The sequence below is a fragment of the Girardinichthys multiradiatus genome, chromosome 19 (assembly GCF_021462225.1).
Source record: "Girardinichthys multiradiatus isolate DD_20200921_A chromosome 19, DD_fGirMul_XY1, whole genome shotgun sequence".
In the NCBI taxonomy this organism is placed as follows: domain Eukaryota; kingdom Metazoa; phylum Chordata; class Actinopteri; order Cyprinodontiformes; family Goodeidae; genus Girardinichthys; species Girardinichthys multiradiatus.
In genome coordinates, this window is record NC_061811.1 from 13516824 (window position 1) to 13542593 (window position 25770).

General features: G+C 38.4%; 1 protein-coding gene across 1 annotated transcript in view; it reads left to right on the forward strand.

The window, feature by feature from the left end:
- The first annotated feature begins 14285 nt into the window (after nucleotides 1-14285).
- Nucleotides 14286-25770, forward strand: part of LOC124855485 (latent-transforming growth factor beta-binding protein 2-like) — a 122666-nt gene continuing 111181 nt past the window's right edge. Inside the window, exons 1-2 of the mRNA XM_047345385.1 lie at nucleotides 14286-14959; nucleotides 20001-20074. Of these exons, the coding sequence (XP_047201341.1) occupies nucleotides 14625-14959; nucleotides 20001-20074 (409 nt within the window). The 5' untranslated portion in view covers nucleotides 14286-14624. The remainder of the gene's footprint in view (nucleotides 14960-20000; nucleotides 20075-25770) is intronic.

A 25770-nucleotide genomic window follows, 5' to 3' on the forward strand; every position in this document is an offset into this window, starting at 1 on the left:
CTCAACAGAGGAGCAATGGGCCCAAGAAAGGAATCAGGGTATTTTTTTAACAATCACTTCATCTAAATAAAATACGTACTAGCTCTACTACTGCAACTTGATCAAAAAACATAGAAATAAAACATGGCCTTCCAAATGTCAATGTGACATTTTTGTTAAAGAAAATGAAAAGAAACCCACACAAGGAAGTCTGCTGATAGGTTGGTCTTGAACCAATGGTATAATCAAACCTTTTGACTTTTTTGTTTAGGCTACGTTTTAACAGGACGTGTGGGCTGAAAAAGTCATATTTCAATATTTTCCTGGGCTAAATAAAGTCACTGAGACTAGTCAACGCTGAAAAGCCATAAAAAATATATGATGGGTGCCCAGTGTTTGGTGGGCTTATACATAGTTTGCACGCCTACAAAAACAAATAACAAATTGTAAGTGGTTGTGGTTCATACTATTTTTGAATCATCTGTGCAAAAGCACAATCTTTTGAAAGAGAGTCTTCTAAAAGATGATAATGTGCATGTGTATCTGACTTTGTCACAAAAGTCTGCAGTGATATCATAAGTGTAATGTGTTTTAGTGGTAAAATGCTCTGTGGTTGGTTTCCCTGAGGTTCATACTTCAGCATTAATTTTATTTTGGCAATCACAATGGTATTTATGGGGAAAAAACCTTTCTACGGCAATACATTATTTAAACTTTGCGAACAACCATGTTCTTCAGTCATGTACACCCAATTCCTTATAATTTCCTGATCTATTTCATACAATGTATATGGTTTAATCTCGATTATGAATAATTAATAATAGGTGATAGTTGGCTCCTCAATTGTCGCTAATGATGAAAACCAAAGATCTAAGGATCGGCAGAAAATTCAACTTGCATCCTCTGGAACTTGAGGCAGTTCACCTGCATGTCTGTCTACAGGCTTATTAAAACTCGGCTTCCTAATGAACAGTTGCCCTTGAAGCCTGCTGAGTACTTAGTGCTGTTCAGGAGATGGGGCCATGGAGCTCTACAGGGCCTCTCTTCCGGCTCCCTACAGAGCATTTGGTAAAAAACCTAACAGTACCAGCAGGCCAAGCGCAGTCATATGAATACTTTTTACATTACAATGAACTGGAATGTTAACAAAATACGGTCCGTGGAATAAATTATCAGCTTGTTCCTCCACCTTCTGTTTCAGAGCAAGGTAATTTTGCAAGCTGTTTCTCTGTCATTTCTTCCTTGGGTGATACATCTCATGACTTAACACTCCAGCATGCCAGCTTATGTGGCTGCATGAAAACTGTTGACTGAAATCTGAGTGGGATGTTGGATTGTAGACAAAGTTGCACAATAAGAAGTCAAGGCCAAAGGTTCCCTACGGGTGGGATTTTACGAGCTGTGCAGTGACGGGAGACATTCAAGGAGGAAGGCCTATTAACAGATGTATCTATCTATCTATCTATCTATCTATCTATCTATCTATCTATCTATCTATCTATCTATCTATCTATCTATCTATCTATCTATCTATCTATCTATCTATCTATCTATCTATCTATCTGTCTGTCTGTCTGTCTGTCTGTCTGTCTGTCTGTCTGTCTGTCTGTCTGTCTGTCTGTCTGTCTGTCTGTCTGTCTGTCTGTCTGTCTGTCTGTCTGTCTGTCTATCTATCTATCTATCTATCTATCTATCTATCTATCTATCTATCCATCTATCTATCTATCTATCTATTAACTATTCTGAAATCACCAATTGAAAATCAAGCTCTGATGTTATATGACTGGTAGCTTAATATTTGACATTGGCTACATAAATATTATCTGACAACAAGCTAGATAGCTATCTAAATATTAAATAAAATCTAGCTAGATAGGCTGTTAGGTATATAATAACTGTCTAGATAACTAGCTACATATATGACAACCACCTACTTGTGTGACAATTTGCCAGATATATGACAACTGGCTAGATAGCTAGTTTCATATCCCAGCTTGCTAAAAACTACCTAGATGTTACATGAGAACTTGCTAGATATTATATGACAACTGACTAGGTATTGTATAAATGGTTAGATACCTAGCTACATATTATATGGAAACTAGCTACAGTTAGGACCAAAATGATTCACAGTTTTGGCAGATTTAGGTTTAAAGCAGTCTTCTTGATAAATAGCTGTCATGCTGCTAGCTAGCTAAATAATGTATGGCACTATCTTCATATCTAGCTTGCTAGCTCGTTGTCTATTTGAATTTCTCTGTTTTTGCTGAAGATTAATTCACATAAAATGTAAGAGCTATTCAAAGAGATTCCAACAAAAATGTCATGATGAATGGGGCAGTTTTCCCTAACATCTGTAGGAAGCCTTAGCTTCTGTTTGCCCTGAGGGCTCTTTCAGACAGGTCATAATTGTCAAAGAGGTTTCCTCCTTAAAACCCCACACACAACTACTACTCTTCTCCTTATTATTATTTCTTGTATCCCACGCTCCTAACAGTGTTTCATTGATGAAATGAATTTTAGCTCTTACTGAATGGTGCTGTAGATTCACCCCGTTGACCTCTGTGCCCATTGGGAATGAATAATTAGTTCAAGTATGTCGCAGAAAGTCTTTGAAGTCATCTAAGCTAATTTTCCTGTCCTTCTGTTTTTTTTCTTTTAAGATTTGCTTGTTAAATAGAACATAGGTTATGACAGGGCAAGGGGGTCTGTTCTGACTAAATGGCCTATAAAGAAATGTTAAATGGATTGAAAAATAACAAATTTATCATGCTTAATAGGAAGCTATTCAGGTTAAATTGACCTCATGTGGGGGGTTAAATCGCATCATAACTTTCTGGGCACTCGACCTTCACAGTTAATTGGAGGCAGTGAGGAAGAGTATTTATTCTTCAAGCTGTTGCTGAAGAGAGCACATGATTCTCTGCTTGAGATTGGTACAGTGGGAACAGCAGAGAACAAAATCAGCCATTGGAGGAGTGATGCTAACTGATAAAAAGAAGCTGAAAACACCATTGGAATCAGTCTGGTTCAGCTCCAAACCAAGTTGATGCAATGTCATTTCAAAGGCACGTGTCAGTGGTGAGTCAGCCCTCAAATGAGTTTCATGCCTCATCCATTCCCAGCAGCAAAGTAAACACACACCATTACCTGTTACTCAACTGTCTGCAGACTAATAGCAAAACAACTGGCTCTTTGGCAAATCCCTACTTGGTGGGGTATGTGGGCAGAGTGGGCGGGTGGCTTAAAAATGAAACAAACATAAAGCTGTTTCTGTTTCAAACAATCAATGTTTTTACCAAGCTGCTTTTTCTTCTAAGAAAATAATTGTAGTAATTTAAAAACAAGATCATTTTAAAAATATAAAATAATGCTTTTGTATTTAAATTGTGGGAGCCCTTCTGACTAAATTTATTAGATTAATGCTTATCTCAAATAATTAATTCAGTGTAGGCTGTTCCAAATCCTAAAAGTTTGTTTGAAATAATACATTGCATGATTATTGTTTGTTTTTGTTTTTTAGTTTTTGTACAATAGATTAATACCTATGTACATATATGTTTTGTGCTAGAGAGCTTACATGAAATCGGGTAATGGCTGTCTCACCTTTGCCCCAATTTCTAAATTACAGCTTCTAATGCTAACTTGGCATTAATATTGCTGTCTCATATGAAAGAATGCTTAAGACAGTCATCAATTTTTAAATATAATAAGTGTTTGGCAATTAGTTTGTCCGTGTTGGTTTTTGTGGGTAGAGGAGTAATTGCTGCACATATCAGTTTTGTTTGACCCCTAATTTTCCACGGTGTGTTGGTTGAGACCCTCTGAAACATGACACAACGTCCAGTGGGTGCCCCATTGCTAGGCCAGAGCCACGAGGGCGAGGAGGAACAGGACCAGACGCTTGAGGGGAATGGTTGGTGAAAGGACACTTAAAGGGATAGGACTGATACATAAGAAGAAAGATGGAAAAAGCTCAGGCTGATCATAAATATTAACTCCATGAAGCGAAAGGGGAAAGGATATTTCTCTAAATCTTTCATCTCTGTTACAGTTTTCAACATTTTAAATGGCCTTTATTTAGCAACTCACAACCAAAAACTGTTAGTTGATCTCTCAGCCTTAAAAAGTAGTGCAGGGTGAACATATTGCCAGTGTTGTGACATGTATCACAAATGTTGCCAATAGTCCTGAAGCCAGTTTAACTTTTGACAAGTTTCTGGATCACTCCTCTGTTTGAAAGTGTACATGAGGAAGATTAATTGTTGCTTGGTCTCGTGTCTAACATAAAAAAAAAAATGCAGCTTATAGTCTGCCACAAACCATGGAGGGAACACATGTATCAGACCTTTTTAACTAACATACAAAACACTATGCCTGGAGGACAATTAACCCCATACATCCACCTAAACACTCCCTCCTTACACACGTGGTAGTGGCTGCATCATGCTGTGGGCATTTTTTTATTTTTATTGTTTTACTTTTTCTTAATTATTCTATAGTCTTATATTAACATGTATACAGATTCATCCTTATCCCAGTTTACATTTTACATCTTATTTGCATCACATTTATACAATTCTTACTTTTGGACATTTAATCGACATTAATTATATATATTGTTTAGTTTCGACTCTGCCTCAAATCATCTGGGGACTAGAAATATTTCCTCAAATCTGGCAGACCCAACCCTCCATTATTCTTTGAGGATTGAAGTATTTTAAGTTTAATTCTCGCTTTTTTATTTCCCCACACAAACTTTGATATTCTTTTATCTATTTCCTTAAAGAAGGAGCTGGGAATGGCTATTGGAAGGGATTGAAATACAAACAGTAATCTTGGCAAGACATTCATTCTAATTGATTCTACCCTTCTGCCGAGGGTCAATGGTAAAATCTCCCATCTCTCTAGGTCTTTTACAATTTCTAGTAGTGCTGGTACTGACCGGTTTGGTTCCGTTAAAAGTACTAATAGATCATCGGCAAACAGCAATATTTTATGTTCCCCCCTTCCTCCTCTCTTATTCCCTGGATTTGTTTATTCTGTCTTAATGCTTCTGCCATTGGTTCAATACTAACTACAAATAGTAATGGGCTCAAAAAAGTCTGAGCAATGCCCATTAACTCGAAGTCAGGATTTTGGATTTTTGTAAATTACTTTCACCCATTCCACAAATTGTTGTGAAAACCCAAAGGCTAGCAATGTCTGAGATAGAAAGTTCAATCTTACCCTATCAAAAGCTTTTTGGGCATCCAAACTAATCAGAAGAGAGGGTTGTGGGCTGAGTTTCATCTGTGACACCATATTTAATATCCTTCTAATATTATTGCTCCCTGCCTGCCAGGTATAAATCCCGTTTGGTCTGGATTAATCAATTTGTTTATATATTTCTGCATTCTTTGCACTATTATACTGGTTAAGATTTTTAAGTGATTGATAGTAAGCTCACGGGTCTATATCCTTCACACATAGTTGGGTCTTTACCATCCTTATGTATTGCTGATATAATGGCTTCAGACCACTTTTTAGGTGGGTCTCCCATCGTTTGAGCATAATTAAATACCTTACATAAGGCTGGTGTTAATTCTTCTTTAAGTGTTTTGTAGAACTCTCCTGGCAGTCCGTCTGTCCCTGGAAATTTGTTAATTTTAAGATTTTTAATGACACTCAAAATTTCCTGTGAAGTTATTGGTCGAGTCATTTCCAGTGTTTCTTCTTCTGACAGCATTGGAAGATTAATTCCTTTGAGAAAAGAGGATATTTCTTTTTCTTGGGTTGTTGTGTCTGTATCATCATAGAGTTTTCTATAATACTCTGCAAACACTTCAGCCATTTCTCTGGGTGGTGTCCTTTCCTGCAAACTTGAGGGATGTTTTATTCTAGTAACATATCTATTTGTTTGGGCTTTTCTAAGTTGAAATGCCAGTAGACGACTCACCCTATTTCTCGTTTCATAATATCTTTGATTTGTAAAGCGTATTGATCCCTCTGCTTTAACAATTAATACCTCCTCTAATTTATTTTTGGCCTTTATAAGCTCACCCATTATATTTTTATCCCCCAATTTATGTTTCATTTCCAGATCTTTGATTTTATTTTCCAATTCCCTTTGCTTTTTCATTCTTGCCCTTTTGAGTCTGGATGAAATTTCTATTATTTTCCCTCTTATCACTGCTTTACCTCCTTCCCACAAAATTGTTGGTGAGACCTCACCGTTATCATTTATTTTGAAATAATCCTTAAGTGCTTCCTTTATTCCTTTACAATGTTTTAGGATATAATTGACACGTTCATTCTCCAGTACCTGAAATACGTTTCATCATCTGTATTTAATGTTAACACAATAGGTGCGTGATCACTAATAGTTATACTTTCTATATTACATTTTACTACCTTATGTATATGTTGCTGAGATATATACAGGTAATCTATTGGAGAGTAACTTTTGTGTGGATCTGAGTAGAATGTATAGTCTCTTTTCTTGAGGTTGATATTTCTCCATGCATCAATGAGACCAAGTTCCTTGGTAATATTATTCATCAATCTAGATCTCTTTGTCTGTGGTCCATAATCTGAAGGGTACCTATCTCATATATTGTTTTGAACCATATTGAAGTCAACCCCATCAGAATTAGTCGTTCTGCATCATTAATTATTATTTTGACTATTTGATCAAGGAAAGTATCTCTCTCCTCATTTGGGAAATATACATTTATTACTGAGATTATCATATGTCCTATATGTCTTACCACCATACCTTCCTTCTTTATCCTTAACCTCTTTATCAACTTCAAACAATAAGCCTTTTTTGATCAAGATCGCTACTCCTCTCCTTTTTCAAAAAGAAGCATAAAATGGCTGACCTACCCACTCCCTTTTCAGTTTTCTGTGTTCAATCTCCGTTAGGTGTGTCTCTTGTAATAAAGCTGTCGAGCATTGTAAATTCTTTAATTGAGTCAAAATCTTCTTCCGTTTAAAAGGATGATTTAATCCGTGGACATTATAAGATACTATATTTACCTTGTTCATGTTATTATTATGTCTAAAGGTGGGCATCCTTTTTTAAGCAAGGAATGGGGGGAAGGGGATAGTCAGAGTTGATGGGATGATGGATAGATCTAAATACAGAGCAATCCTGGAACAAAACCTATTAGTGGGTGCAAAAGACCTATGAGTGGGAGAAAGGTTCACTTTGCAAAAGGTGTTTAAGTCAAAGCAAATTAAAATCAAAACTACCTGATCAAATCATAAACCTTAATCTAATTGAGAATCTGTGGTGAACATGAAAATTATTGTTTAAACACTGTCTCCATCCAACATACGGATGTAAACTTTTTTAGATTTTAAAAAGAAAATTGACATTTTTAAAATTGAAATACATAAACGGTTGAAGTTGTACCATTACAAAATGTGAAAAAGATTAAGCTGTATGAATTTTCAAGGCTTTGTACATTGTGGCAGTTTAGAAATAGTAGCTTTGGTAGTTTTCTACCCAACTTTTTCAGGTAACAAATGGGGCAGGAGGTTTCTCAGAGTTAATCTGGTTTGATCAGAGGCCATACTCTTTCATATTTCCAAAGGGGTCAACTGCTCCAAATGTCAATCCGAACAAACAGAGTTTTATATAATCCTTACTAAGTAATATATAAGATAATATATAATGTTTTCTGTTGCTAGATAGACAATTGCTTGTGTTTTTTGTTAAAGCAATATGGAGATCTTCGTTGACATTTTCTTATTGAGTAAGATGTCATTGATTCAGTTTCTGTTCTGTTTATTCTTCTAGGGTCACAATTGGGTGAGGGTCCATGCCAGCCATCAGTAGGTGGTAGGTGGGGTACACCCACCCTGGACAGGTTGCCTGTCCATCACATGAAAAAGCTTTCTTCAAAGAAAAAAAAAAACCCTCACATCAATAAAGCAAATAACTACAGCATTTTGGAAAGAGTTTCTCTGCCAAGAGCAATTCCTTTTTCCACGTTTTCCACAGCCCGGTACAAACAATGTCAGCATTATTTCAGCTCCAGGGAAAAAGAAAGGAGAGCTTAGGGCCTTTGATACAAACAGCAAAAAGGTAATGAGGAGATTGACATTCCTTGTTGGTGCTCTCCATTGAAAGTCATCACAGAGACTGATTCACACAGGTCTATTGAAATTCTGGTGGTGTGGCTAAAAATGCACTGTTGATTTGTACTTATAATGGGAGCCCTACATTCTGGGTGTAATGATGCTGTTTGGCTTTCTAATAGCCACACTTGAACTTGGACCCTTCACCTGCTCAGGGATGATAGGCCAGTCAGTCCAGACTGAGTGGGTGTAAATGCGAGACTTCTGTTTACAGGTGAGCAGGTGGTGATTGATCCAGCTTCAAAATCTGTCTAATAAAAGGGAAAATAATTGCATTGCAGCGTATGGCCTCCAATCCAGTTCAACTTTAGCTCATACTTAATAAACAAGCACACAATTTAAAGCCTATGTGTTGTTATTGTCAGTGCGCAGCCCTTTGCCTTGTGAGAAACTGCGGTGTAATGCACTTATATTTCTGCAGCATCTGAAAAATGATAGGAGTGGCTTAGTCGTCATGCCAGAGCTTTCAAAGACCTCTTTGTGTAGAAGGGTTGGTCATGGCCAGAGACATCCAACTAGCATTTATTCTAAAGTTCCTCCAGATGCCGCAAATTATATCAGCTGGGACTATGTTAATGTGCATTTTTATAACATGGATGGTGGCGTCACAGATCATTAGGGATTTTCTAAAAAGGCATACCTATGCCTGAGAGGTTCCTCTTGAAGTAGTCAGTCACACAGTCAGGATTGTGGACTAGCTGCACTAACTAATAGAAGTAGCTTAATAACCTTTAAAGATCCTCATCTCTACATGGTAATGTGAAACACTGCATAAAGCACAACATTTTTGATGGATGGGTGTTGTAGGCCGTACTGTTATTAAATGTTGTTCATGTGTGTCCCTGCAGCTGCAGTGGAGACCAGGAAAATACCCAAGTTCTCTTTGCCAAATAAATCACATTCTTTGGCAAAATAATCCTCTTCAAAGGGAAGCAAATATTCAGAATGAACATAGAATTAGCTCTCCAGCTATAGCGTGGGCCCAACAAGCTGCTTTAAGGATACCAAGTTATTTTGTCCCTAGGCTATTTATATTGTCAATCTTAAAATGAGATTGTGTTTCTAGTGTGATATCCAGCAGCCATCTTATCTAAGGATGTTTTGCCGCTTTAACATACCGGTAGTTTAAAAAAGCACTGAACTTTTCAAGTTAGGCCAAAACTTTAGCAAGTGAGAAATAAGCTGGTGACTTTAATAAGCAAACAACTGGTTATTGGTAAAATTGTTTAAAATCTGCACAAGATGCACAAGTTCTACTTATTAGCTAATTCAAATTTCCAGTTTTCTTTGAGGTCTGACTGTTCTGATTTTGACCAATCTGGACTCTAGCACATACAGTGCTTGAAATGTGTTTACAGCCATTGAACCTTTTCATAAAACCACAAATGATTGTGTGTTTTATTAGGATTTTATGCAATATACAAACACAAAAAAGGTTCAGTTGAAAGGTAAACCCCACCGTCCTCAAAGCTTTAGCTACTTCTAACAGGTTTCCTTCCACATTTGCCCTGTATTCAGCTCTGTCCATCTTCCCATCAGCTCCAACTAGATTCCCTGTCCCTGGTAAAGAACAGCATCCCTTCAGCATTATGCTGACACCACCATGTTTCTCTTTGGGTATGGTGTTTAGGGTGATGTGCAGTCCAGTGTTTTGCATATAAACCTTGAAATTTAATTTTGATCTTATCTGACCACAACACCTCCCTACACATTTTACTGTCTCCCACATAACTTGACAAACTTTAAGGCAAAGCAAGTGTATTTGTAGAGCAAATTTCAGCAACAAGACAATTCAAATTGCTTTATATGATGAAAGAAAGTGCAGTGCAGTGGTATGATAAAGGAAAGTTGGACTTCAAACTGAAATTAATGACATTTAAATTGAAGATCGTCTGGCTTTCTCCTCACCACTCTGCTATATACACCAGATTTGTAGAGTGTACAGCAAATATCTGCCCTGTCGACAGATTCCCCCGCCCGAGCTGTTGATCTCTCCAGCTCCTTCAGAGTATTGTTTCATACATTTTCCATGTTTGGATGATGTATTGCACAGTGCTCTTTGATATGTTAAAAGCTTTGGATATTTTTTGTAACTTAATTATGTTATTTGGTATTTGGGTTTTATTTTTTGCCTTGTGATTTTTAATCTTTTCTTGTGTTCTGTACTTTGTGTATTGGTTTGGGTTGTTATTTTAGGGTTAGTCGTTGATTTATTAGACCCTTTTGAGTCTTGTGTAGATCTCTTTGTGTTTCATTTTTCCTCAATTCATTTCTTCGCTCGGTTTCACTGCATTCTCTTGATTGAACTCACCTTCTTCTCATGTCATTGATCACCTCCCCAGCAGATACATTTAGCATACAAGGCAAACAACGTGTATGTGTTGCTTGAGGAGCTTTGCATTTGGTGCCTGCATGCTGTTGAGCAGTTGCTTTCGGTGCGCCTTTGGTTGCATAGACTATATAGTGGGGGGCAACATTGCTGAACATGTTGCCACAAAAGGTAACTTAAAACTCTGTTGTTTGTGTTTGTATTCCAAGAATGAAAAATGTTAGCACTAGTATTTCTTATGAGTTATCTATGAAGTATATCAGAGTCCCAGAAAGACAGACTGCTCCCCTCGAAGCGATTATCGTTAGGTTTTCTATTGGATAGATGTTAACACCAAAGTTCTGACTATTGAAACATTCTCAGGGCTAGAAAACATTAATCTCACTGTTGAATGTTGTTATTATTATGAGTGTATGTCCCTGAGACCTTGAGAGTCTCCCTCACCCACCACCTTGGGATCGTTTAGAATGAGGTGGAAAGTGTTGCTGTGGAAAGACATGTTTGGGTTTCCAAAACTGGACCTGTGTGACATGAGAATAAATGCAAAACTAAAGATGAATGGATAAATGATTAATTCATTCCAAGTGAATTGAAAGGGTCTTCACTAAACCTCAGTTGAAGTGAGCTGACCTCTCTAACAACCAAACCTCTGACATGTAATACAGACATTTAGCCCATATGTAATATATTAGATTGCAATAGTGTTGCTTGAAATAAAGAAATTTGCAGATGAGTGTCCAGTATTTGTGTGGAGTAGCAGTGCAGACCAGAAGCTTACTTACACTCATCATGGGCATGAATGTTATATTATTTTGTCCTTTTAATTAGAAATTTGAACTGTTCCTTTTTGGGGGTGTAGGGATGATACAACAACCACCTCCAATGGATTTTTAAATAATTGGCTGAACAAGTTTAAATTCAATACAGAAACGAAATCACACAAACCTTACATGTATACAGTACTGTGCAAAAGTTTTAGGCAAGTATGGAAAAAATGCTGTAAACAAAGAATGCTTTCAGAAATATAAATGATGATTGTTTATTTTTATAAATTTACAAAATGGGTGAACCCAAACATACCGCCAAAGTCATTAGGAACTATCTTAAGCATTAAGAACAACAAGACTTACTGGAAGTGATGGTATGGCCCCCACAGAGCCCTGATCTCAACATCATGGAGTGTGTCTGGGATTATATGAAGAGACAGAAGGATGTAAGAAAGCCTTCATCCACAGAGGATCTGTGGTTAGTTCTCCAAGATGTTTGAAACAACCTACCAGCCGAGTCCCTTCAAAAACTGTGAGCAAGTGTAGCTAGAAGAATTGATGGTGTTTTAAAGGGAAAGGGTGGTAACACCAAATATTGATTTGATTTAGATTTCTCTTTTGTTCATTCACTGCATTTTGTTGATTGATGAAAATAATGATTAACACTTTTTGAAAGCATTCTGTGTTTACAGCATTTTTTTCACACCTTCTTAAAACATTTGCACAGTAGTGTATATTTGTCAATGTTTGTAATGTTTCTTATCAGAAATGGTAGAGTTTATTTAAAGGTGTTGGTTTCGTGATCTAAACCGGTCTTTTAGGCATTTATAAATATTTAATAGGGTTAAGGTCACAGCTTTGCTAGGTCCATTCATGAAGCTTCTTGTAATCCTTTTGATTTTTGGAATTATTTTCCTGTTTGAACACCCGACTGTGTTCAAATTGTATCCAACAGTCCTTCTCAAATTCCCAAATACATTTTATTCTATTTACTTCAAAACAGTTCAATTCAGTTTATTTATGCAGCACCAATTCACAAAACATTTGATCTCAAGGCACTTTATAAGACAACCACATACAGTTTATAAAGAGCATATAGTCTAAAGAAGTCCAGCCAATTGCAACGGGTCATAGATGTTGCAGCATGCTAAACAAGCATGTTGCAACAGTGGAGAGGAATAACTCTCTTTTAATATGAATAAACCTCCAACAAAGCCTGGCTCAGCATGACCAGCTATCTGCTGCGACTCCACAGAAGCAGTGGTCCAGGAGTACATACTGTGTTAATGGGAGCAGTAGCTCCATTCAGTGGCTTCCCAAAAGAATTTTCACAGGGGGGACACGTGGGGCAATGAAAAATCTCGGGGTGGCACACCAAAGTCAAAAACAATGACTGACTTTGAAAAATGCTGTGATGTTGTACTATTACTGTATAATAGGAACTACAAAACATACAATAACACATCATTTGTCTTTTGGTTTTACACATTTATATTCCAGACTGACTAGAAAAGAGCACTTAAAGTTTCACAACCTACATGTTGAAGCTCTCGACATCATAGAAATCACAAAAGAGAGTCTCTGCTGAGTGCCAATAGTTATTTCTCCTTTTCAGAGCATCCAGGATAATCCTTGCATCTCCAGAATACTTTCCAGTACTCTGAAAACTACAAAATAAACATAAATGGAAGCTGTTTGATAAACAAGGTTCTGAACATAACTCAATGTGTTACTTGTAATGGTAATGTCTAAGATTAATGTCCGGTTCATTAAGGTGGTGGTCGTAGAACATGCACTGGTTAAATGCCTGTATGACCCCCTGGTCAATGATCAGGCAAGGTGATACTTTACAGTTTCTTTAATGAACAGATTCAGGTATAGGTATCAGGTATCAGGCAACTAAATAAAATAAAAATCACCAACTCAAGGTAAATACTTAGCTTCGTTAACCACATGTCCTATTAAGTAAAAAGAGCTAACAGAAAATGTACAAAACAACAAACCTAATCACCAAATTATTCTTATAGAACAGTAAACATGCTGACACTTGGACAGTGAAGCTTCAGTTAAACCAACAGTTTACCAGATCTGGACCCTCCTTGACGGTGCCACTGGCTATGTTGATGGCTTTGTGTAGGAGAGATACACAGCAAAACAAGTTTGAGCCTGTGGTACAATTTGAGGGATTGTACTACAACATGACATAGCCATGCACAGAAACTTGTCCAAAATATGCAAATGCACATACTAATGATGAGTGTATATGAACCTCTGACTATAACTGTAGGCCCTGAAGAATTATATTGTATGTGTATGTGGGTAACTCTCATGGATATTGGAGGGCAGCTGGTTATGGTTAGTTTCAGATGCAAAACTAATGCAACCTTATTCTCCACTTCTTTAGTATTTTACTTTTGGGGATGAAAGATCTCCCCAAAAGTTCCATGCATCTTTGAGGGCTAAATGAAAGGAGTGTGCCAACTGTCTCTGGGCTGTGTAGGATCTTGTGGGAGAGGAGAAATGTGTTGTTTTCAGTCAGGCAGAGGGAAAGTGATGATGCAGCATGGATGAGAGGGGATGGGAATGTGATCTGTTACATAACTTGAACAGTTTTCCAACGTTTCGGTTAGAGTTTGATCTGTGAGCTACCAAAATACAGTATAGACTATGGCTTTAAGAAAAGGAAATCTCTGATAGCAGCAGTGTACATTTGTACATAAAATCCACAGCTTTAACTAAAACCAATCCAGCAATCAGAAACGCAAATTCTCACAGGACAACATCTGGAAGTTGTGGTAATCTTAAGTTTTATGAAATTGTAATAGTTTGTCAGTTCAAATATAAATTGACGGTAATGATCGAAGCAGCTGCACCCGCGCTCAGTCCAACTGCGTTCAAAAGAGTTGCTGTTAAAAAACCATCATGTAACTTGGCCGAGGAAAATATGTGCGGCCACATGGACTTGTGTGTGGATGCAACAGAAGGGGGTGTTACTTCTTGCGAAGCACATGCAATCCCCTGCAAAAATTCCCAGTGACTCCAGATCCAAGGAGGAGGTGATATTCATGGGAGCACTGTTCAAACTCTCACTTGGAGCACAGCTTCAGCAGCCTTTCAGCGGCTGCTCTCTCTGCGTCACATCTTTTTAAACATAAACTAAAGCAGATGGAATAATGTTTGCTTAAAATAACAATTTGTTCTACATTGGAAGAGAAAATACTTTTTGGTATCTATGGACAGATTTTAGGTACCTGAAGATATTCTGCATGAGTGTTACCTGGGCATTATGAAAAGGTATCCAGGCGTCTTCCACTGCTGGGAGAGAATGCTTGTTTTTTAAAATTTTGCCAATATTTTAGTGTCTCTTCATAAAAACTGCAACGCGATCTGCCCCTTTTTGCGCGCTACTTTCAAAACTTTGCATGACCGTAATGGAGCGCACCGGATTAGCTGTTTTAATGGTTTTGACTGTTGCGCTCATGAGGGTAGCCGACGGTGACCAGGAGGCAACAGGTGGGAGGTCCGGGGACCTCTCGAAAACACCTACAACCGGCCAGTCCACAACTCTGCGCCGCATGCCCAGGGGAGCGTCAGCACCCACAGTTGAATCGGCTCACGTTGCGGGGGCTTCCGGGGAAGACCCCGTCTCTACGCCGCAAGACAGAGCGCAGCGCACCGCCAGACACCCGCAAAGGAGCAGAGTGAACCGCGGGCAAAGCAGCAAGCCCGGCTCCTCCAGCACAAGGCGACTGACCGGGTAAGAGTGACAGCCTTCTGCTCCATAATAAACACTAAAGCATTTTATTTTCAACCCATGCGCATTTACACGAGGAGGAGCAGCAGGAGTAGTTGGGAAGATTTTGAATGACCTATTTCACTAGAACCAGCATGAGTCCCTGCAGTTTACTGTACTGTGGTTGTGCCCCACTTTAGCAGAATCAGTCTTCCTGTAAGGGAAACCAGCGGATGATTTATGGATTATGCCTGATGAAAACCCACATTTTTGTTTCTTCCAAATGCAAAATATTACATAAGACCTATATAAAAATGGATACACAATCATGTGGAAAACTGTTGACTTTGCAGTTGTCCAGCAGATAGTCATTTTCATCCTAAACACTGAGGATAGGGTTATTGGATATGAAACTGGCTGTTCATAGAAAGCCATATTTATATATTTATTTATTTATAATATTTATGGAAAGTTTAGTGGAAGGAAAACGTGTGGTAGAAAAGAGGCGCACATGCAGTAGGAAAAACCCGAGCTTTGGGAGGATTGTCGAGTAAAGTCCTTTCAGCAGTTCAGGGGACATTTGCAAGGCATGGACTGCATCTGGAGACGCTACTTCCAGACACACCACACACAACATATCCAGGACATAGGCTGTGACATTCCTTGTGTTAAACCACAAGAAATTGTCAAAAGCTTCAAACATAGGTTTGGGAGAAAAGAAGACAGTTGTTCTGTTTTTTAAATGGAAGTACATTTTGCGAACCCCACAGATAATCTGTGTAGAATTGTCAGGAGGAAGATGAGAGACACCAGAGACATCAGTTCAAACAAGCTGAAGGGTGCTGTTAAAGCAATCAGGGCTTCCTTAGCACATTAGAACCACAGGCTGATCACTTAAATGCCCTAAGGCATCAATCCAGCAATTCATCCAGGAGGAACCTGTACACATTCATCAGTGTATATACTGTACACTTCATGTTACTTATGTAATAAAGTTTTCTGAGAAACTGAATTTTACATTCAACAAAAGGAACAGCAATAAATGCTTAAAATATATCACTTTGTGTCATAATATTAACAGCAGATGAGCATTTCAACAGATTAATACCGCTTTAATGATAGTACAGTTTATGGTAGCAGTTCAAAAGGTTCCTGGTTGTACAGGGTCTGACTATGTTTAGATCCCTGTTCCTGCAGTGGCTCTGAAACTAATTCTAGACAGAAGGTAAGGACATGCTAACGACCTTCACAGCTCCCCTTCCAATCATCTGCAGGGCCCTCTTGTTTTCCACAATGTAACTTGAGTACCACATAGAGGTGCAGGCTCATGACAGTTTGTACAGTAATGAGCAGCCAGTGTAAAGATAAATGGATCATCTGTGTTTGCACTGTTTGACATGGGATTATCACAAAGTCATTACTTCACCTTACTGTTTAATTAGATAAATCATAGTAATAGAGAGGCAGCACTCCTGCACTCTGTGTGCCTCAGTTCTGTGTTCTTGCTGTGGCCATTTATTATGGTGGCTCAGCTGGAGCTTTGGCTCATGAGCATTTGCAAATTTGCACCGTGATAAAAAACACCTGTTTCTCCAGTGGCTCTTTCTTTTTTGGTTTCTGTTTAACTCTGAAATGATGATGGGTTGTTTCCACAATGGAGCAATTTTCATTTTTTAAATGAAGCCTTCTGTATCCTCTCCTGCATGCTCCACAGGGACATGGCTTGAACTCAACTAGATGGTGAATATTTATATAATAATCAGAGCGGGATTGTAATGGCTCACCTTAGGGTGTAGACAGTATACTATCAATGTGTCATAACAGGGCTGTTTTTGTTTTGAGGTAAATTACTATGTGACTAACCTATCAAGGCTTTATTTTAACAGCAAACAGGAGGATTCAACTACTAGGTTAAGAGAAACATAAATGTCATGCTTAGTTTCTTGCTAAACCTTGACAGACGCAAAATACTCAGCCACTTACGAGTCTCTGCTAGGACTATTTAATGTTATAGTACTTTAAAAAGTTAAAGAAATGTTGCAGTCATTCATTGTGGATTTCATCTCATTCACACATGGTTTAAATTAGGTGTGCCCAAATCCAGTCCTTGAGAGCTACTATCCTGCAACTTTGATGCATCCCTGCTCCAACACACATATGGCTTATTTGCCTCCTCAGCATCTCTGCAGAGACCTGGTAACAAGGGATTGATTTGATTCAGGTGTGCTGGAGAAGAGGCACACCTAAAAGTTGCAGGGTAGCAGCTCTCGAGGACTGATCTAAATAATATGAACAGGTTAAAATACATACAAACTCTCCTACTAATATTTGCAAAAATGTCCCCCTAGTAAGTTGTGGAAAAAACACAAACTTTCTGTCGCTATCAATAAGCTTCTGTTATAATTCTGACTTTTGTTATAATTCTGTTTGTCCAGTTTTCTTTGCAGATTTGATTTAATTCAACCACATTGTAAGATTTTTGAGTATTACCCACTTGTTCAACATCATGCCACAGCATCTCAATTGTATTTAAGTCCTAAGTTTGACTAGGCCACTCCAAAAACTCTATTTTGTCATCTGAGCCATTTAGAGGTGGACTTCCTTGAGTATGACCTCCTAAATTTACCTGAATTAGCCATCGATGAGTTCTTGGAGTAGTTTTGGTAGGCGGGCCACTCTTGGGAAGGTTCACCACTGTACCTTGTTTTCTCTGTTGAGTAGAAAACAAGGTACTCTCACTGTGGGTCACTGGAGTCCCAAAGCCTGAGACAAGGCTAGTGATTTCTTCCAGACTGATAGATATCAGTGACTTTGTTTTCCATGTTCTCCTGAATTTCTTTAGATCACAGCACAATATGTGGCTTTTTGAGATTCTTTTGTCTCTGTCCTGTTGCCACACAGGTTATATTTAAATGGTATCTTGAATATATGGGTCAAGGGGTAATCAGGCCTGGGTATGGCTACTTGATCTCAGCTTTCTAAAAAATGTGGTTATTCAAAGTGAATTTATGAATAGGTATGGGGGTGATTATATTTTCCACAGGATCAGGGTAATTTAAACAGCTTTTTTCCATTAATTATCTGCTTTTTGCAGTTACACTACACAGGTTATCCTTATTCTCACATTTGATAGCAACGTTTTGTTGGGGCAAAACATTTTTCACACCACTGTAAATGCTTCAGCCTGCCTGCACATGTCACTTTGAGTCTCTTCAGATTAGAGAAAACCCACCAAAAAGTCAAATTAATCCACCCATTTCCTGTATTTAAAGCTCACTGAAGTTGGTCCTTCTATAATTATACCACCCCTCACAAATAATGGTTTAAATGTATAATTATAAGCTCCATTCCTTTTTGGTAATGAGTCTTTGTAAAGTGTATGTTCTACAGTGTGAACACCATCCATCTATGTTCCATCACAATCAATATGAAAAACCTTCCTGAACACTGACTACAGTGAGACATAGTGAAATTATCTGTCTATTTTTACTTCTGTGCAAAGTAAATAGCTTGCCTCAGTATTAGATCCAGCATGCTTTATTGTATCACGTAGTAAGTGCTTTGCTTGGTTTTCTCCATGAGAAAACATAGAATGAATGGTTTTCCTTTAGTCTTGGGGAACCATAAAAGAAGTGTTACATAAATCTGGGGAACACTGCCCTATAGTAGTCTACACGGTGAGTTTTATGGTTCTTATTCAAGCGTTTTCAGATGAATCATCTGCTGCCGGTTAGCAAAAGTGAATGTGTGACACATTTCCTCTTGGAATTCCCACTCAAGCTCTCCTGTTTACTGGATTCCCTGCACTGGCAGATCTGGGTACACTTAACCCTTACATCCAACTTGACTCAGTTGTTTTTCTCGATGCACTTTACAGATTTCAGGTTGATTCTGATAGCCCTCCACATCAAATTAAAACAAAGTATAGAATGGGTGTAACTATGCATATGCATATTTTTCCATGGAGCCTAGTAGTAATGTTGCTTTAGCCACTCTGTTACATACAGAAATCCCTTGATGGAATCTGAATGTGATGACTGATATCTTTGGCACGGGCTTGGCCTGATGTGCTTGATTAATGACAAAGCTGAGCTTGCCAAAGGGCCCAAACGACTGCATGTTATCCCCGTGACGCCTCAGGAACACTTGCAGCATCTAATAAGCGCAATCCATCTGAGGTCAATGAGTCAATCCATGTTATCTTCTCAAATCACCATGAGTCAGACATCCACTTACTGTAATATCTTGTGAAAGGATGATGTGGTGCAGATCCATCCCAGAACGTTAACTGCTGCTCTGGAGTTGCTTTTGCGGTCTGGTGCCTTTTTAATCTGGCTCGCTGCAACAATTTGGCCTGGGCCACAGGTGCGGATTAGAGAGTACAAAGAATCCAGTTCTGACTGTTTAAAACTTGCCATCTCTCATTTGCTGAGTGATTTATAGAAAATCCGAGGTGTTTTTCATGTCCCGTGTGCCTCACATAATCCCTGCAAGGCTCAAATAACTTTATTTGTTTTCACTTTGGATTCTCATCTAACAGAACAGGGACTTGTTGGTCCACAGTAAGACAGGGCTTTATGAAAAATAAAAAAATAAAATAGTTAGGTGCAGCTTATTCTCAGAAGTGTTTATATCCGCAGGCCAGTCATTCCAGAAGGATTAGAAATTACACCAGCCTTTAAAGAGAGATTTTTTTGTTAGAGCCCTTTCTAATTCACAGTTATCCGTTAACTATGTTGCCTCACAGCAAGACGATCCAGTCTGGGGCCTTTCTGTCTGGAGATTGCATGTTCTTCCCATGCATGCTTATTTCACACATTTTCAGTTACTTTGAGATTCTAAATTGCCCTTAAGACTGTGTGTGTTGTTCTTGTATGTCTCTGTTTGATGAACTGGTAACCCGTTCGTAGCGTATCCCACTTCCTACCCCAACAATCTTGCACAGGATCAACTTCATATAGAAAGTAGATGGATGGATTATAAAGAAAGTGTGTACGTTAATGTTTTTTGATAAATACCATTAAAGCTTTAATTCACTCTTCTTTTTTTACATATGCTCTTCAAGGCCAAATGTCTGTGGAGGTCAGCAGTGCTGCTCTGGTTGGGCAGTTGCTCCAGGAACCAACCGCTGCATAAAACGTAAGTATTAGTAACACTGTTTCATGCTATGTGCAAACTTAAAAGGCATTACCTTTATTATAGTGTAAATGCTGGTTTTCACCCCATTTTGGCCATAAAATAATGACTGAGTGTTAAGATTTGTTCCTGGAAGTATTCATACTGTCTGAATTTTTCCCCATTTCAAGTTACAACCACAAATGTCAGTGTAGTTTTCTGCAATATTTATGGTAGACCAACACAAAGTTGCACATTGTTGTGAAGTTGAAGGAAATTAATCAATGTCTTCCAAAATGATTTTAGAAATAACAATTTAAAAAGTTTTCTGTGCATTTTTATTCAACCCTCAGAATTAATACTGTGCAGAATCACTTTTTGCAACAACTGCACCTCCACTACTTTTAATGTTGTGCACGTTCTTCATTGCCAAATGAGTAAAACTGAGTCCGATTGGATGGAAAGCGTTTGAGATAAGCAGTTTAGCTCAGCCTGTATGTTAACCTGCTGGAAGGTAAACTTGCGCATGAGTCTAATGTCTTTACTAACAGCTTCTCTTCCAGGATTGCCCTATCTTTAGCTCCATCTAAAGTCTCATCAACCCTGTACTGGAAAGAAAAGCATCCCTACAGCATTGTGCTGCCACCACTATGTTTTACTGTGGAAATGGTGTGTTCAGGGCAATGTGCAATTTTGTTTTTTGCTTCACACGGTGTTTTGCATGTAGGCACTATTTATTTATTTTGTCTTTCCACTTTTCCATAAAGCCCTAATTTGTGGGAGCATGACTAATAGTTCTCCTGTGAATAGTTTCTCCCACTTGAGCTATGGATCTCTGCAGCTCTTGCAGAGTTACCATAGATCTCTTGGCTTCTTCCTTGCCCGGCTTGTCGGTTTTTGTAGGGTTGCATTTAAGGATGGATCAGATTTCCTTTCAGATTCACAATTTTGCACTACTTTGTGGTCTATCACAAAATCATCATAAAATGCAGTGCATTGAACTTTGGTTCAGTGAATCAGTTTGTTCTTTAACACCTACAAGCATTGAGGGTCCTGCCTTCTGGACTCATGTAAAAAACAGAGTACACTAACTTTAGACTTTATATCATGTTTTAATTTTATGTTTATTGCCACCATAGGTTTCAGTAGACTGTAATAACAGGTTGGCACAAGGATTTTTTTCTCAGTAAAAGTTATCTTTGAATTTTACAAGTGAAAAAATAACCTACAATCTAAGGGACATCTCTGTGGAGCAGCAAGGGAATGTGTTTACTGTTTCTCTGTTCCGTCTCAGATAATTATTTCTTCCTCACACATGCAAACACTTTTCACACACACTTTCTCACTGGTCAATTACACAACAGGCTTGAGTAGCACTGCAGTATTCCGATTAGGCCTGCTTTCCTCCTGCCCAGTCCACATATTGCCCAACCCCACAAGATAGACATGCTGTACAAACTGTATAAAACATACACATGCTGAAAGAGTAATTTTCATCTACCAGAAAAGGTTCTACCTAACGTGTCTGTGTTAAGCAAGAAAGTGCACTTTAGCAGGCCGGCGGTCTGTCCAACCATCTGCTCACCCTTAGAGCTTGGCCCCTTACCAAAGTCTGACTGGAGGCTATGTTATCAGCTTCTGAAAGAAGGTCCATTGACGGCAAGGTGCCAACACGAAGGCCACAAACTAGAATAGTGACTGAAATCCCCCACTTTGAAGTATTTAGTGGAAGACAGATTTATTTGGACCCAGTCTGAGTCCCAGGATGCTTTTTAAGGAGATGGCATTATGGGAGAACATTTTCACAGTGGGGGAAAGAAAAGGAACAAACCTGTCACATGTGATAATAAATAAAAACATAAATTTGCGGAGATGTATTTAGGAGCTTCCTGCTGAAGCGGGTGATGTAATGTCTAATGTCCAAAGTGTCAGCTGCTAGCCTCATAACAATATTTTCTATTCATCTGGGTTTGGCTCAAAGCAAACATATGAGAGGAACTTGATTGCTATTTTCCAACCAGGACCCCAACCCGGTGTTTATTTGAAACACATTTAGCAAAAGAAATACATCTGTCTGCGTGGGTTGATGCTGAGAATGTTGCTGAAAACTTGCTGCTGTCCGTGTTCTGACAAGTTGAGGATGGATGATTAACAGACATGTTTGTGTATTAAAGCCCTTAAAATAGCCAGTGTTACCAATTACTATAAAGGTTTTTTTTCTTTTGCCTTCCTTGACTTTCTGTCCTTTGGTTAAGTTACAGTCCTGATTAAAGATAAAAGTTCATACGTTTATGTAATTTCATTTATTGTGGCTAAAATCTAATTTATTGTGCGTTTTGGCGGCACATAAATGGAGCGTTTTGGCTCAGTCTTAGTACTTCAGTTTCTTAAGCCATGTTAAGTTGAAATTCATACAGTGCCTTGCAAAAGTATTCACACCACTTGAACTTTTTCAAATTTTGTCACATTATAACCACAACCTTCAGTGTATTTTATTATGGTTCTATTTAGATAATAAATGTTCTCAAATGTCAACCTGTGGGTCATTTATTGTCTGCATAAATCCTGCTATTTTGCTGTTAGAGAGCATTAGTAAACCAACAGCATTATGAAGACCGAGGAACACAGCAGACAGATCAGGGATAAAACAGAAAGGTTCAAAGAAGGGTTTGGGTATAAAGCAATATCCTATCCTAAGCCTTGAACATCTCTTCATTTCAACCCATCATCTGAAAATAGAAAGAGTATGGCACAACTGCAAACCTACTAAGACATGGTCGTCCTCTGAAACAGACAGGCCAAGCAAGGAGAGGATTAATCAGAGAAAATGTTCAAAGGCTCCTGGTAACTCTAGAGGAGCTGCAAAAATCCACAGCTCAGGCTGTGGACAGGTATAGCTATTAGTCATGCACTCCACAAGTCTGGCCTTTATGGAACGGTGGCAAGAAGAAAGCCATGGTTGAAAGCCATTAAAAGTCCTGTGTGCAGTGGTAGAGGCAAACATGTGGAAGAAAGTGTTCTGACCAAAATCGTACTTTTAAGACCAGACGGAAAAACACTGTGAGTTGAAAAACCAACTGCACAGAACTCTGAAAATACCATCATAACATTAAAATTTAGCAGTAGCAGCATCATGCTGTTGACATTTGTTAGAGTTGTGAGGAAGACAGATGGAGTTAAATACAGGGCAGTTCTTCAGGAAACCCTCTAAGAGGCTGCAAAATACTGAAAATTAAGACGAGGTTCACCTTCCAGCAGAACAACAATCATTAACACATAGCCAGAGCGACAATGAAACAAATGAGATCAAAGCATATTGATGTGATGGAACTGGCCGGTTAAAGTCCAGACCTGAATCCAACTGAGCATCTGTGGTAGGACATGAAAATGGATGTTTATAGATACTCTTATAGATGCTCAATCTGACAGTGCTTGCACAATTTTGTAAAGAAAAATGGGCATGTAAAATCAGTGTGTAGATATTCAAAGCTGCACTTAAATATATTAAACTTTGTGGTTGTAATGTGACCAAATTAAAAAAAAAAAAAAAAAAGAGGGAGAATACTTTTGCAAGCCATTGCAAATCTACCAAAATCTTGTAGGTGTTATAATAGCAGATGGTTCAGAAACAGGATTTTCTGCCATCTGCACTAATGTTCATGGCTTACATGCTTGTCCAAAACATTGCGGATCTCAGTTCATAACTAACTTGATAACATTAATCACTAGATAAGATTTAAATATATTTTACCCTGCCAGTAATGGTTAACCATTGGATGTTGTACAGCTGCCAAAACAGTAATTTTCCAAAATGAGTAATTGGTATGTTGGTTTACTACCAGCAGATTTTATTTCAATGGGCAGCTTGTGTTGAGAATGGCTTCTGTTTACATAGTAATAAGTAACTTAGATGTGGAATTGGAGTGCAAGTTTGAATATTTGGCCTGTTTGATGGTAAATACAGTAACCCTCAATTATGCGTCGCGTACATCGGTATGTAATTACAGTTGGTTTACAGCACAGAACGGTTACATTAGAGACTCTTAAAGAGATTTCAATCATATCTTTCCTCATTTGTATCTGCACTGCAAGAAATTACTTCAGATCTTTAGACTTGTGAACGAAGGCTTTAAGTCAAAGCAGTATTAGCTGTGGGTGATCTCACCTAGAGATCTTGTTGCAGTATCACTATTCATAATCTGAATTACAATTGCCCATTGATTTAGCTCACTGATCACATGAGTAGTTTTGGATTTGGTTGCTTGGAACCAAGTTTTTGACTTGGACCTAATATAAAAGGACCAAGTCAAAAATCTGGTTTTTGATCTGTTTTCATTCTGACCAGGAGATGCAGTTTGAATTGGCACCTCTTTCAGGTTTTGCTTGGACTTCACCATGCTTCCACGGTGCACGGTGTTGTTCTGAAACTCTGACTCTCAAGTGTTCATCAGAGAAACACCCTGGGGGAAGAAACTGTCTCTGTGGCGACTGGTTTTAACAGACAGCGCTCTGTAGCGCCGACCTGAAGATAAAGGTCTAAACAGTTTCTGTGCTGGTTGTGTGGGTGTGATATTTTAGCTGCCCTTTTCCTGACCCTAGATAGAGGGAAGGTCAGCCCTGATGATTCTCTCTGCAGACCTGATTGTTTGTTGCAGTCTGGACCTGGCCTGTTTTGTGGATGGGCCAAACCACACTGAGATGGACGAAGACAGGAGGACAGACTGAATGATGGCAGTGTAGCAGTTCCTATGGAAGGTTGTACTTCTTGAGTTGCCTCAGGAAGTACAGTCTCTGTTGGGCCTTCTTCCGAACAGTGTCTATGTGTGAGGAGCATCTCAGGTTTAGAGAAATAGTGGTTCCTAGGAACCGGAACTGGTCCACAGCAGATACAGTGTTGATGAGGGTAGCGAGGGGGGTATGTGGGGTGGTTTTCTTCGAAAGTCCACCATCATCTTCACAGTCTTGAGTGGGATAAGTTCCAGCTGTGTGAAAAATCAGATCCATTTTTTCTCACAGTTATGTTTAATTAAAGCAGACCACGTAGTTATAATTACAGTCACAAGAAAGTATTCACACTACTTCAATTTTACCTCATTTTGTTGCTTTACAGACATGTTCTAAAGATTGTTAGAGTATGGTTATTTTTAAACAAAATATATACTATATCTATCTGTCTACACACACACCCATGTAGTGTTTTCAAATCCTTATAGGGACCTGCCATTGACTTTCATAGATTGCTATAGCCTAACCATCACCCTTACCCTAAACCTAACCTAAACTCAATTTATGCCTTAGTCCTAAACCTTACCAATAACCTACTTGACCAATTTCTCTTTGTGTGGACCAGTCAAAATGTCTACAGGTCCTTCTCAAAATATTAGCATATTGTGATAAAGTTCATTATTTTCCATAATGTCATGATGAAAATTTAACATTCATATATTTTAGATTCATTGCACACTAACTGAAATATTTCAGGTCTTTTAATGTCTTAATACGGATGATTTTGGCATACAGCTCATGAAAACCCAAAATTCCTATCTCACAAAATTAGCATATCATTAAAAGGGTCTCTAAACGAGCTATGAACCTAATCATCTGAATCAACGAGTTAACTCTAAACACCTGCAAAAGATTCCTGAGGCCTTTAAAACTCCCAGCCTGGTTCATCACTCAAAACCCCAATCATGGGTAAGACTGCCGACCTGACTGCTGTC